This window comes from Candoia aspera, chromosome 1, assembly GCF_035149785.1.
Source record: "Candoia aspera isolate rCanAsp1 chromosome 1, rCanAsp1.hap2, whole genome shotgun sequence".
NCBI classification, from domain to species: Eukaryota; Metazoa; Chordata; class Lepidosauria; order Squamata; family Boidae; genus Candoia; species Candoia aspera.
In genome coordinates, this window is record NC_086153.1 from 184,286,492 (window position 1) to 184,299,745 (window position 13,254).

Consider the following 13,254-nt stretch of genomic DNA (forward strand, 5'->3'; position numbering starts at 1 on the left):
TGAGAGGCCAGAGCAGACAGCAAAATCAGAAGGTTTCCAAGTGCAAGTGTCTGCATGCTTTGCCTGGAATTAAAAAAAAAATTAAAAAGATACCCCGAATATTCTTGTGAAAAAGCCAGGTGGGAATGCTGTTTTGCCATGGATACCTCGTCAAGAAAACAAACTCTCCTGATAAACGGGGAGGGCTGGAATTCACAGGATCTCGTAAGAGCAGCCCAAGTCTGAGCATGCAGAAAACTCAGTGCTGGATGGAGACTCAAGATCAGTTTACATTCTCTGCTTGGGGGGGAAAGGGAGGTGGCTAATCAGAGAAGACAGCCTGAAGTTAGTCAGAGGGTCTGCTCATCCTGCCTCCCACGTGCTGAAAAGCCTCTTACAGAGAAGGTGTTTTCTTGAGGGGTGAAGTGTAAGATAATCTCACAGGAAGGTCATCATCATGCTTTGAACCGGAAGCTCTGATGTTTACACTTGCCAGCCAATGCCTTGGAATACCAAGTTTTCTGCAGAGCATAAAGGAACAACTTCAGAGCAGGGTGCTCAGATCACCCTCTCCCAGCTCTTTTACTGACAACTCTGGTAATAAGATCAGATTACATTTCTCCCATTGTCTTTTCCGTCCCTGTCCCGTCCCGTCCCCATCCCCTCCACCCCACCCCAGGCCCTGCCTTCTGGAGCTGAGGAAGAAACAAACAGAGAGCTCTTATTGGAATCTTCTGGTCCTTTCTGGACGTTTTTCAGCACTGGAAGCAGTTTGGTGGTAAGAAAATGGCAGCGTTCTTTTCATGTTATTTCTCTGGCTGGGTGAGCATTTTTGCCAGATGGGTTTCAGATGTTGGATTTATTGATGTGGTTTTGTAAGTCTGCTTTTGTGTACTGAGTGCAAAAATTAAGATGGCAATGTATGCATTTAGCTGGAAGGATATCTCAGCAAGGACAGTGAGTTGGACCTTCATGGAAACGAACTTGCAAAGCATCTAAATACAAACAGTTGGCAATGTGAAACAGGCATATGTCTCTATAGAGAGCTTGGGGGAAATAAATGTTTTCACAGTTTAGATTTAGAGCATTTATTTTCCTGGCTGTACACATCCACAACTGTCTGCAACACCATTTACAGAAATTGCCTTGGGATTTCCTCTCATGTATGTTAATGCAAAATTCCAGCCCAAGTAAGGATATGATATTATGAAGATCTTACGAACAGAAGAAGCTGTTTCAAAGCAATCTACAAAGAGAAGAGATTTATTCATGTGTTTATATGTACATTTGAACCAATGCTGATCTGAAAAGACTTGAATGGAATCCAAGGAAGAGAGCAATAGTTATCTAACTACAGTCAACCACTATTTTCTTAATACAAATCTCAGTATAGCTGGTGATAAGTTTTGTATGTAGTATTTGTACAAAAGAAAGCTAGTGACAAAATGAAAATTTCTCAATTAAGCTGGAGGGAAAAGAGTGGGTTTTAGGTTGTGATTCTCTTTTAGGTGTAAGTTCCATAGAGTTCAACGAAATGTACTTGAACAAACCAACACATCTAGAACTTCACTATTAATATTCTTAGCAATTATTTTGGTGTAGATTACTTATACAAGTTTACACTTTAAAAAAAAAATAGTTTAGAACTGAAGCACCCAATAGGTCTGAGTGCTGCAATAGAGGAGACATAGGCCACTGAAAATGAATTTGCATCTTATTCTGTCAATAAAGGGTAATGTTACCACCCAGTTCCAAGGAAGTAACCAGTATCACGGACATGGATTAAGTTCAATCACTGACTGAATGAGAGAGAAGAAGTTACAGTTGGTGGGAAATGCTGCAGTTTAGTTGCTAACAAGTGCAGGGAAGAGGGAACATATGACACCTATACTGAAAGATTGGTACTGATTATTTATCAGGCAAATATTAAGGAGTTGGTCTTGACTGATAAAGCTCAAAGAGGCTTAGAGCTCTATGAAGCCATCTCTTCCATTACAAATCTGTCCAGGTGATATGATTGGCAGGAGAAGCCCTCATGCTCCTGGGGTCACAAGCTTGACCTTCTAGCATGCAAGAGAAGGTCTTCTCCTCATTGCTCCTAGCCTCAGAAGACCCTCCCTTGGGAGTTGTGTTCACCCCTTTCCAGTGTTACGGAGTCCTGGATAGGTGCATCTCTTTGCCAGGCTTGGAATTGTTAGATGATTTTCTTACTTAATTTTATTGTTAATTTTAATCCATATTCTTAACTTAATTGTTTTTATATATTGCTTTTGTCTTAAATTTGGTTAGCTGCTTTGAGTGCTTCACATCCCAAAGAAAAAGCAATGATAGAAATCTAATAAATAAATGTAAACACTTTGTCCCACTAGCCAAAAGGTTGCTATCCCATTTAATCAGCCATTGATTTTGAATGCCTTCAGATACATAGCTCTGAACTTACTTTTTTGCCTAGAAATACAAAGTTGCTCTTCTGCCTAGCATCCTCCTCCTCCTCATCATCATCTTCATCCCTCCTATTCTTATCACTGGGAAGAAAAAAAAACCCTAGGACAACTTATAGGTGTGCCTGGGGAAGAAGAAAGTTTAGTAACCTGCACTTGTCATTAGCAAATCTTTCATTACGTACTTGTGTCCTGATATCTGATACAAGTATGTACATTATGGCATTTGCATAATGATGTCACACACACACATATGCCCATTAAGTCACTCCTGGGTAAGTTTTAACATCTATGGCATGTGAAAGTTGCTTTTGCAAGCAACCTTGGAACATAGCATGCAATATCTTTTTGGGAGCAAATTTCCTTTATTCGATTTTGAAAAAAAAAAAAGAGTTCCTTTGGTTCAAAGAGTCATTCTTAGTAGTTATATTTATTTAAGGTGGGGCTAGGAAATGCTAATCTTTGAAACCCTAAAAATGTCATGCACATGGGCAATATGAGCTATGCAATTTCCTGTGACATTTCTACACAGAATAGAAAGTATACATGGAATTATAATATGATCCATTCAAAGCTAAAGCTAATTCCAGCTCCAGGTTTTCTCCACCTCATTCTAGATTGGATTTAAAACTCCCAGAAAAGCTTTCTGTTATAATTGCATATGGTATCCTGTCAAAACCTCTCTGAGAATCACACCATCTGTGTGCAATTTTCCTAACTCTCTAAAAGAGAGACCACACTTGCTTAAAACTGTATCTCTAGATAGAAATAAAACAGTTGCACAAATAATGCTTTTCAGAATCCAGATATTAGTCCTGGACCAAAATGACCCCCCCCCCAAAGAATGCTGTAGTTTTTAAAGTCAGTCTAATATTTAACCAGCATTAATGCATGACTAAGCAAATCACTGGTTTCTCATTGCTTTATTTTCTGCAGACTATTTCCTACTGGAAAATGAAGTGATGGTTGTCTATGTGACTGGGTCATCACTGATAAGCCTTATCTTTTCCCCAAATTAAGACTGATTCCTGTTACTCCAATTAGAAACTTCTTCACATGCCATTATACATTATCTGTGTTGTTAGCCAGTGCTCAGCTATGGAGAAATCAAGTGTCATAAGCATTTGTGTGAACTATAATTTGGCTGCTCATGATAGATTTTAGATTCAGAATGAAGAGCCTCAATAGACCTCTGCTCTAAGTGGTTGCTGTCATACGGGTATATTATTGTCCTATTTGACCGAGACAGCCCTAATTAAAATCTAATCTAAATAAAAGGAGCCAGCCCTTTATGTGCCCCCCTTTTTGAAGGACTGTCCTGTCCTCATCTGTCTTTATGAAGACCTATGAGTAGGAAGAGGATTGCTCTTGAAGTTGGTCATCTTGTGTCTTGACCACACTCCGCTGACATATCCACACTTACCATTTAAACTGCTCCCGTTTACTGCTCAGGTCAGCTTGATTGGAAGGTAGCTTAAGGAAATCTTGCCCTGATTAAGACACTGGACATATATGCTTTTTAGATGTGTGTGTACATCTGTCTGTGTACATGTATCCACGAAGTTGAACTGAACTTTTGTATAGCGCTAAAACATGAAAATGCACATACATGCAAGCACAACAAGCAGCTTCTCTTTAAAATCATTACTTACTGTCTCTCTTGTTTCTTTTAACCCACACTTACATGACTGCTCTAATAGTACAATTATACGTTTTGCCTCTTAAATAAAATGTTGCTGGTTCAGAACCCAGCAGAAACATTTCTAAGAACATAATATATTTTAATATTTCCTCCTTTTCTCCACACTTTTCTGTTTTTAAGAAACTCCAGTGGCATACCATTTCATCCTATTTCCAGGTACCTGAAGTAGAAGGGTTCCCTGGAGTTTGTTTGTTTTTTTAAGCAACAACAATGACAACAAGAAACCTATTTACAAGGCAGGAATTATTTCAACAGTCATGGTAAAAGAAAGGGGATCTAAAATATATTAGAGCTCATGGTAAGCACTGGCTCAGTTGAAGCGTTGTTCGTTCCTCTACAACAGTGTTTCTCAACCTCAGCAACTCTAAGATGCGTGGACTTCAATTTGCAGTACTCCCCAACCAGTATGCTGGCTGGTGAATTCTGGGAGTTGAAGTCCACATGTCTTAAAGTTGCTAAGATTGAGAAACACCGCTCTACAAAATGCCCAGTGCATTGCTGGGGTTAGCCTGCAACAAACCGAAGCACATTATCCCAAATGCACAACAGCTTTGAGGTGACCTAACATGGAAAAGGGTTCTTCAGAAGTAGAAACAGAATAATGCACCCTGAGGTTGCTTTGACATTGAATGGAGAATTAAAAGAGGGTGAGGTCCATTTCTGCTCTCCAGAAACAGTTGCTGACCCATTATCAGGTGGCGCAGATGAACCCCAAGTCTCTTGATTACTGTCTTTCTCACTATAATGGAATGCATGGTCTACTTCCTTTTAAATTTTAATGATTATTTCTAAATTTGCCTCATATATGCCTGCTGTATGCAAACTCATGTTTTCTTTTATCCCCTTTTTAAATTATATTGTTGAGCAATGTGTAAGGGACATATAGAGAAACAAAAAAATCAAAAGATAGTTATTCATATGGACCTCCCAAAAAATTGAATCAGAGCTGCATTAACTTTACAACATTAAAGTAAGAGTAAATTATCAGAAATGAATTTTATGTACAGATGGATGGACCTCCCCCAAATTATTATTATTTCAGGAGGACATTATCACAGCAATCTACTTGCTGTGGAGTAACACTCGTTCATGTTATTACTAGTTTAGATAGCTAAACATCCAGTTTGAGTAACAGTTGGATTGGTCAGAACATGCAAGAAATATTTTCAAAGCTTTTGTTATTTAGTTAGCCATTCTTATCTAAGAATGTTGGACTAAGTTGAATTGAATTACATTTCCAGATAGTAAAACACTGGAGTCTGTAAAACCCCTATTACTACTACTGACCTTTGCATCCAAATGGATAAAAAATGGAAACAAGCTTCAGCTAATATTCTTCCTCAATGGGCTTAGAATACTCAATTGGAAGCCTTTGTTTTTAGAACTCTGGATCTTTATAATACTCTCAGAAGAGATCAACCAGCATTTACAGCTGCAATTCCATACCTATTTACTTGAAAGTCAGTAATACCATTTAATTTAGTGGATCCTCTTTTTTAAATAGACATGTATAGGGTATGTGTGCAAAGTGAATTCCTGACAGCTTCTGCTTCTGTGTTCCTGCCTTCCTATGCATAGGTGTTTGGGTTTATACTAAGTATATCTAGTTCAATATTACTCTTATCGGTTCTCAGCAGTTTTCTAACATTTTATGCAAGAGCTTTTCCATCCCTATCTGGAGATGAAGATTAAAGCTTGGATCTTCTGCATGCAAAGCATCCAACTCTGCCATTGAACTTCCACTGAGTTCATCACAAGCTTTGCCTGCATGTGGACAAGCTGTGCATCAGGGCATGAGCAAAATTTACACACTGATAGCTTGTGTGTATTTAAATGCTGGTCAGAGGCTGTGACTAATGCTCATGGGAACAGGGCCGGTGGGAAACAATCCCAATTTATATTCCAAATTTGCATTCAGTTAGGTTACGTGTATAGGACTTACCTCTTGTCATTAATGAACACAACTGTATTAAAATACAGGGGACTTTTGCAAGACCGCAGAAACATTTTTCTAATGATAAAAGATTGCCACTAAAGTTATGACCTCTTTTCTTCTTTGACAGCTATCCATGTAGGCCTTTAAAAATCTTTCATTTAAACTGCATCCTTAATAACTTCAGACTCTTATCTCTTTTCTGTTTTTCATTCTATCCTTCCTGTTGTTCCATAGCCACAAAAGTGACTCATTCAAAGTGACAGCACAGGAAATTGAATAGAAAAACATAAGGCATTCGTAGCTCAAAATCAATGTAGGAATTTTTATTTTATTTTCCATTCTATCCAATAGAAATGCACATAGATAAAATACCTAAGGACCTACCTCTACAAACAAGTAAAAAGTCTTTTAAAGTTTATTTATGATGGAAAACAAGATCTGGACAAAGTTAAAAAAAAGAAGAGAATGCTAAAGTTTTGAGAAAGCAAAATTACGAAGGAGTATTTTATTGCTAAGGCAGACACTCAAATGTTCATGCATTCCTACGCTGAAAGGTTCTATAAATTTATCTATAAATCACAATTTGTTTCACTTTTTTGGTTCCTCAGCACAGTATGCAATAAGCAGAATGTTCTTACTTGGTTCATTTGAAAGGACTTGGGTGATAGTGTATTTGCCTTGATAAGATTTCCAAATGCCTATAGCCAAATACACATATTAATAATACACATATTAACTCTATTCCAATTGTAGCACAACATGCCAACAACCTAAAGGGGAGCCAGGCACGTATAGTCTGATAGCCAGAACTGGATTAACGTCTGGGTGGTCTAGTTATTTATCTGTACTTCCAGTTAAAAAAAAAAAAAACACTGTGGCAAACTTTTGTTTTATCTGAATAGCTTCTGTGTGGTTCTCCCTGTTCTGTAATTCAAACTCATACAACCTTGATCCCTGGCAGCTGTTTTCTGAAGGGAACATGAATAAAAATATGCTGAAATTCTACTACAAAGAACTTGGAAGTCCACTACACCAAATGCAGAAGGTGTTCAGGACTAAGGTCTAAGACTATGGCCCACTTGCTAAATATTTCTAAAGAGAGCATGCAGGTAATTATTATTTCCCAATTGGTTTTTAAACTGGCTCCAAAGATATAAACACCTTAGCCTGGTTCTAGCAAATTTGTGAAAATACCCATATAGAAAAGGGATACTTCCAAACTAATAACCAATATTGTAGGAATCCTTGGAGGAAAAAAAAGTTCCCTTTCTCTCCTCTCAAATTGGACTCAATTCTTTATACTAGAAAATGTATACATATAGCATATGAGTATCTCAGAAATATTCATATTGATTCTAATACTTCTCCAGTATTAAAGAGATTGTTTTGGTTTTTGTTTAAGCATATGGGGACAGATAAGTACATGGTCTCTATAATTTTTAAGCATAATTAATTCTCGTGTCTTGAAGTTTGCCCAAGATTACAGATGCAGGTTTGATGAGGACAAATGGAGCACTAGGAAAGTAATCTTGGTTAAAGATAAGCATTCTCAAGGTTTTTTGTCCTGTTGCTGAAAAGAGAGAGAGAGAAGAGAGAAGGAGCAGAGACTTGTCTTCACATACTTTTGTGGAACAGATTGAAATTGGTTTCTGAAGTAGTATTACCATGTGAAAGAGTGTCAGATCCCCAGGCAACATGTATTTTAAATTAGAGACCTTCACAGATCTCTAGAAATTCCTAATGTGAGATGCTTATTTGATCATGGGGTGGGAGTAATTCTGCTGTAGTGAGTTTTCCCAGTCAATAGCTTGGCTGCTACATTCTGGACCAGCTGGAGCTTCTGAGTCATTTTCAAAAGCAACCCCATAGAGCATGTTGCAGTAGTGATCACAGCATGAAGTCCTATCACAATAGCTTCCTGGTCCAGACCCCTCTTGCCTCCAACCCATGAGTATGATAGTCTTAAGTTGTCCCTGATTGATTGACTATATGCCATCAGGTCAGTGTCAGCTCTTAGCAACCATATAGATAGACCTTCTCCAGATTATCTTTCTTAAATTTGGCCCTTCAGTCTTCCAAGTGTAATCACGCTGTTGCTGGTTGTCCTCTTCTCTTTCCTTCCACCCTTCCCATCATTATGAACTTCTCCAGAGAGCTAAGTCTTCACAGAATATGCCCAAAGTATGATAATTTGTGCTAGTGAGAATTCTGAATTGACTTGTTTGTTGATCCATTTGTTTGTTTTCTCAGCTATCTAAGGTAGTCTAAGGAGTCTTCTCCAACACCAAAGTCTAAAAGCCTCAATACTCTTTCTATTCTGCTTCTTCAAAGTCCAACTTTCTTTTTGACAGTGTGTCACAGGGAAAAACATTGCCTACACAATGTCTATATCTTTGCAGGTATAGATGCATTTCTCATCTTAATATCTTTTCTCAGGCCTTAATTGCTACTCTACCAAGTGCTACTCTGTGCTATGTTTCATGACTTCTTGTTCCTTTATAATTGATAGTTGACCATAAAAAGCAGAAGCTGCTCACCCTGTCAATATCTTCACTGCCAGTGACAAGACTGGTGGCTGTACCTGTTGTCATTAACTTAGTCTTATTTTAATCTTAATCTTATTTTTCTTTAAATTTGGCTCCTTTCACAGCCCTTAACTGGTGTTAAATAAGTATGCCCCCCACTTCTTCAGGCACCATATTTAATTGGTCTATTTCTGAAGGCTCCATTTCTTCCTGGCTACTCCTTACACTTGAAGGTCTTCCCAGAACAGCTTTGTGATCATGTCCCTCACCGCCTCCTCCTTCTTCTTCTTCAAAATACATTTCCTGTGAAGTTTATAAACTTTCAATCCCATGCCAAAAATAAGCAAAAGTACATGTAACCAAACAGAATAAGTAGGACTAAATTAATACTGTAGCATGGCAGGGAATTCTCCTATGCCTTCTTCATACTGGTACTGACCATAAAATCTCCTGAAAATGCTTTCCATGAGATGGGGGATTAGCTGATTAATATGTAGAATAGCTTATTACCTGAACACCAAATACTAAATCAGGCTAATTTTAATTACAATTTGTTGAAACAAACTAGCTTCATATTGTATTAAACAGATAGGCTATGTTACACATTACTTTGGAGGGAAGGTAGTTGACTGCAGTGACTTGAAACAGAGGTAGCACAGGCAGGATAGGAATCAGCAGTGGGGACAGCAAATTTCATGCCAGAAAAATAATAATTTGTCAAATAAGCTCAATTAATAACTAATTACAAAATGCATACATCATCATGAATTAGCAACGATCAATCAGGCCAAATATAATGAGGAAAAAATTTATTTTGCAGTCATGAGTCAGATTAGGAAAGATAAGAAAGCCCAGCATTAATAGAGAAACTGATGCTAATTCAACCCATTTAATTGGTCATGATTTACCTTTTTTGATTAAACTTGAAAACCCATTTCTATAGGTTCAGTACTATTCTATATGACCAAGGGCAAGCTTTTCGACTTGTGCTCAAGATGAACAATATTTCTGAATTAAAAAGACAGGCTTCAACTCCTCTTGTGTTCAAGCATTTGCATCAATACAGGCATCATAAAACACTCTTTGCATCCAGACCCGTTTTTCACTTCCCTTGGTGGATGATGGTGTGAATTGAACTGCAACACCTACAAGACCTTTCTTCCTTGGCAGTGGAGGGAAGGAAGCTTCAAAGTTCTCTTCTTCCTTGCCTTCTGCATTGAAGTTTATTTATTTTCTTTTGCTTATTTAGGAAAGATGAGTGGAAGGAGGATCGACATGTTTGTAGCTGCCACCTTGTATCTCCTCTCCAGATTTGTCCCTTGCGATGGGACTGCAGCTTCAGAGAATGAGGAATATGGAGAGGTTATAGGTAAGAGCTATTTTATTCTTTCTCATAAAGCTACAGTACAGAGAAATAAAATGCTCCAGTTTAACAGGACATATTTTATGTAATTCCTAATTGTTGTATGCACTTTCAAGATGACTCCTATCAAATTCCACCAGTTTTCATTCATGAGCCTGTTCTGTCTTAATCTGCAATTAGTCTGCAATTTCATCCTTTTAAATGCATGGTTTTGAATGTACTAAAATACACTTTTAGAAACAAACCTATTTCAAAGCATATTTTATGTAAAATAAAAGTATACATTCATTATGGTATGTTATTTAAGGTATGAAGTTCAAAGATAATGTAAAAACAAAGGAAAAGTTATGTTTGCCTATCCAACAACACACAATTAATTTTAAAAAAAGAGTTCCCATCTTTGGCATTAAAATGTAATCCCAATCATCATTTCAATATTTGGAGTTGCCCACACAGTTCCTTTTACCATCAAACTGACTTGGATCAAAAATAAAAGAACATTACATTAGCTGTGAAAGGAAAATAGCTGCCATGTATATACACCTGGACCCCAGAGAGTATCTGAAAAAGGTGTTATCCATTACTTTGCTAAATATACAATGCAAATATGACAAAAGATAGAGGACTACTACTTAACTGCTCTGTTAATAAAGCTATATATATATATATATATGCCCCAATACTATACATGGAATAAAAGCTTTAAAAAAGGAATACAAAGAACTGGGTGGTAAAGAGGATCCTGATCTATTAATTACATCTAGTAACCTTTCTCCTGCAAGACGCATATCCCAAAGGGAATGAGTCACAGCCTTTGAAATCGCCTTTTTCTTGTAAATGGTGAAAGTCCACAAAGTATTAGCATCACTGCTTGAAGATTCAGCTTGTCTAGCAGGAAAAGCTTTTAGCAGGCGTGGGTGGGTGGCAAGTTGTCAAATCAAGCTGATGATGGGGACAAAGAAGGGACTCATTTTCTCTTAGTGTGACAAGCTGTTTTGCCTTGATAATGCTCATCAACAAGAAGAATTTGAACAGGGTCTTGTGATGAACTGTATAAATAGAATATATAGACATGAAGCATTACACTTGGGAGACAATAGAATAATCATCCATAGGAAAGAGTATTGAAAATTTTCCCTGTCAAGTCAGCTTATCATAAATAGGTGATCATTTAGTTTTAATTATAGAATTTAAGAGTTGACATATCCTGCAAAGAGACTTGATTTGGGTGAGTGGAAAAAATGCTTTTAGCAACAATTGCATGCACATGACTCATTTTAGTAGGAGTAAGTAAGCTGAAGGAAGGAGAGTCAATCTGGTGTAGTGGTTCAAGGCACTGGGCTAGAAACGGAGACACTGTGAGTTCCAGTCTTACCTTAGGCCCAAACCCAGCCAGGTGACTTTGGATCAGTCCCTGCCTCTTACTCCAAGGCAAAAAACAATAACAAACCACTTTCAAAACAAGCTGCCAGCAGTCAAGACTGATTTGAAGCCACACACACAGTAGATGAATATAACTTTCAGTGATATTTAATTCAGATTTCAATACAAAAGTACCAAACCTCTTGTGTGAACTGTCACATTTTGAAATATACACATCTCCGTATTTTATATATCTTATTTAATTTCTGTACACTTTAAAAACTCAGACCACTGAAAAAATGAGATAAATATAAGATGAGAAAAATGAGGAGCAAAAACCTGAATGATCCTTCCCTTCTAAAAGCTGATTAAAACCTTCTGTAATAAATATCCCTATATTATTATTATTATTATCATCATCATCATCATCTGTTTTCTGTCTCAATATGCTTTGCTATAGTTGCAATGATTCATGCTGTTAAATCAATTTAACTTGGCTTAGCTCAAGTTTCACCTGAACTTTATTTAGCTTTAAAGGACAATTAATAAATGATCCAAATTACTTTTCTCATTGAACTATACATCCATTGGAAAATGTTAAACATCTGGATAGACCTGGAGCTTAAGAATACAGGAATATTAAAAATAAATCAATAAACTTTAAATATAATATAGTTTACATTTAGTTTAAATTAAATCATTTAATTTTTTGCCTTGCTAGTTCCCAGTTCTTTGTTCTTGCCACACTTATACAGTATATTTGAGTCTGATCCTTGCCATACCACGTAAAACCAAAAATACTCACTCTTATAAAGAGAACTGAATCAGGTTTTAATGCACTAGGTGGGAAACTGGAACCAAAAAGCTTTGTTTCTCATAAAAATATTGAATGAAATTTTCCTTTTTTCCCCCCAGAATGGTGGGAAATGATATTATTGATTTAGATCCAGTTTATGGCTGTCATTCTAGTTCCTGCTGAAATCAGTGGACAAGTTAAGGCATTGATTTCAACAGCAGGAACATTCAACAAGGATAGGTTGTATTTTGGATTTCTTGGAATCTGTACTGTTCTGAGTGTGGCTTCCACAACTGCTCCTCCACTAGAATCCTCTCTTGGATTTCAGCCCATCCATGAGTAGCAGGCACCAAGTTTCTGTTTATGGGCACCAAGTTAGTACCCAAGGCACTAGGTATAAACACACCACACATATGTTCATAAGCCTATTTGCTTCCATTATCTTGTTTTGCTTTTTGTTTGTGGGTTTATCTTTTGTTCATTTTTGCAACCCCTTTTCTCTTTCTATTAGTCATAGGGTGGCACTAAGAGAAATGCAAATGGGAATCCAAACCAGTATAGTAGAACATGTAATCACAGCTCTACCTTAAACTCCTACTCAAGAGCAAGGTATGAATGCCATTAATTCTTGGCTGAAAGTACCATCCATTTTGGCAGCTCCACTTTCCAGATCAGGGTACTTTTTTAAAAAAAAAAACGGAATTCTAAGCAGCAATGACAGCAGCTGCTTTTGGGGGGATGGGGAGGTTGACCACCCAATTTTAGTTCCAGTTAGCCAATGCTTTTTCTGGACAGTCTGTTCCCAGGCCATTATGGTTTTTAGATAGTCTGCTTTTGTCAATCTCCCCCACAATTGTTTCTCTCTCTCACTTTCTTCCTGCCACATTCACTGCACACATTTTGTATTGCAATCCTGTGGTTGCTGATGAGGCATCCCGAGCAGTACAGGATATGGTGCTGTTCCTCTACAAGGTCTGCAAGAGAAGTGTGACCTTATTACTATCTCCCAGCTGCTGCGGAAACCTCCTTCGGAGAGGTGTGCACGTACACATTTTCTTCTTGTTGAAATAAATGTAATTGAGTGAGTGATGAAGAATTGTCAAGGATAGAGGAAAAAGTTCAAAGATGCTGTTCCTCCCTCGCTTCTATC

General features: G+C 37.4%; 1 protein-coding gene across 3 annotated transcripts in view; it reads left to right on the plus strand.

Moving 5' to 3' along the window:
• The first annotated feature begins 263 nt into the window (after nucleotides 1-263).
• Nucleotides 264-13,254, plus strand: part of TFPI (tissue factor pathway inhibitor) — a 34,167-nt gene continuing 21,176 nt past the window's right edge. The window contains exons 1-2 of one of the 3 annotated variants that reach the window (XM_063318088.1): nucleotides 264-576; nucleotides 9,833-9,952. In XM_063318088.1, the coding sequence (XP_063174158.1) occupies nucleotides 459-576; nucleotides 9,833-9,952 (238 nt within the window). In that variant the 5' untranslated portion in view covers nucleotides 264-458. Of the gene's footprint in view, nucleotides 758-9,832; nucleotides 9,953-13,254 lie in introns of all 3 variants that reach the window. The other 2 variants (XM_063318086.1, XM_063318087.1) reach the window with 2 other exon arrangements.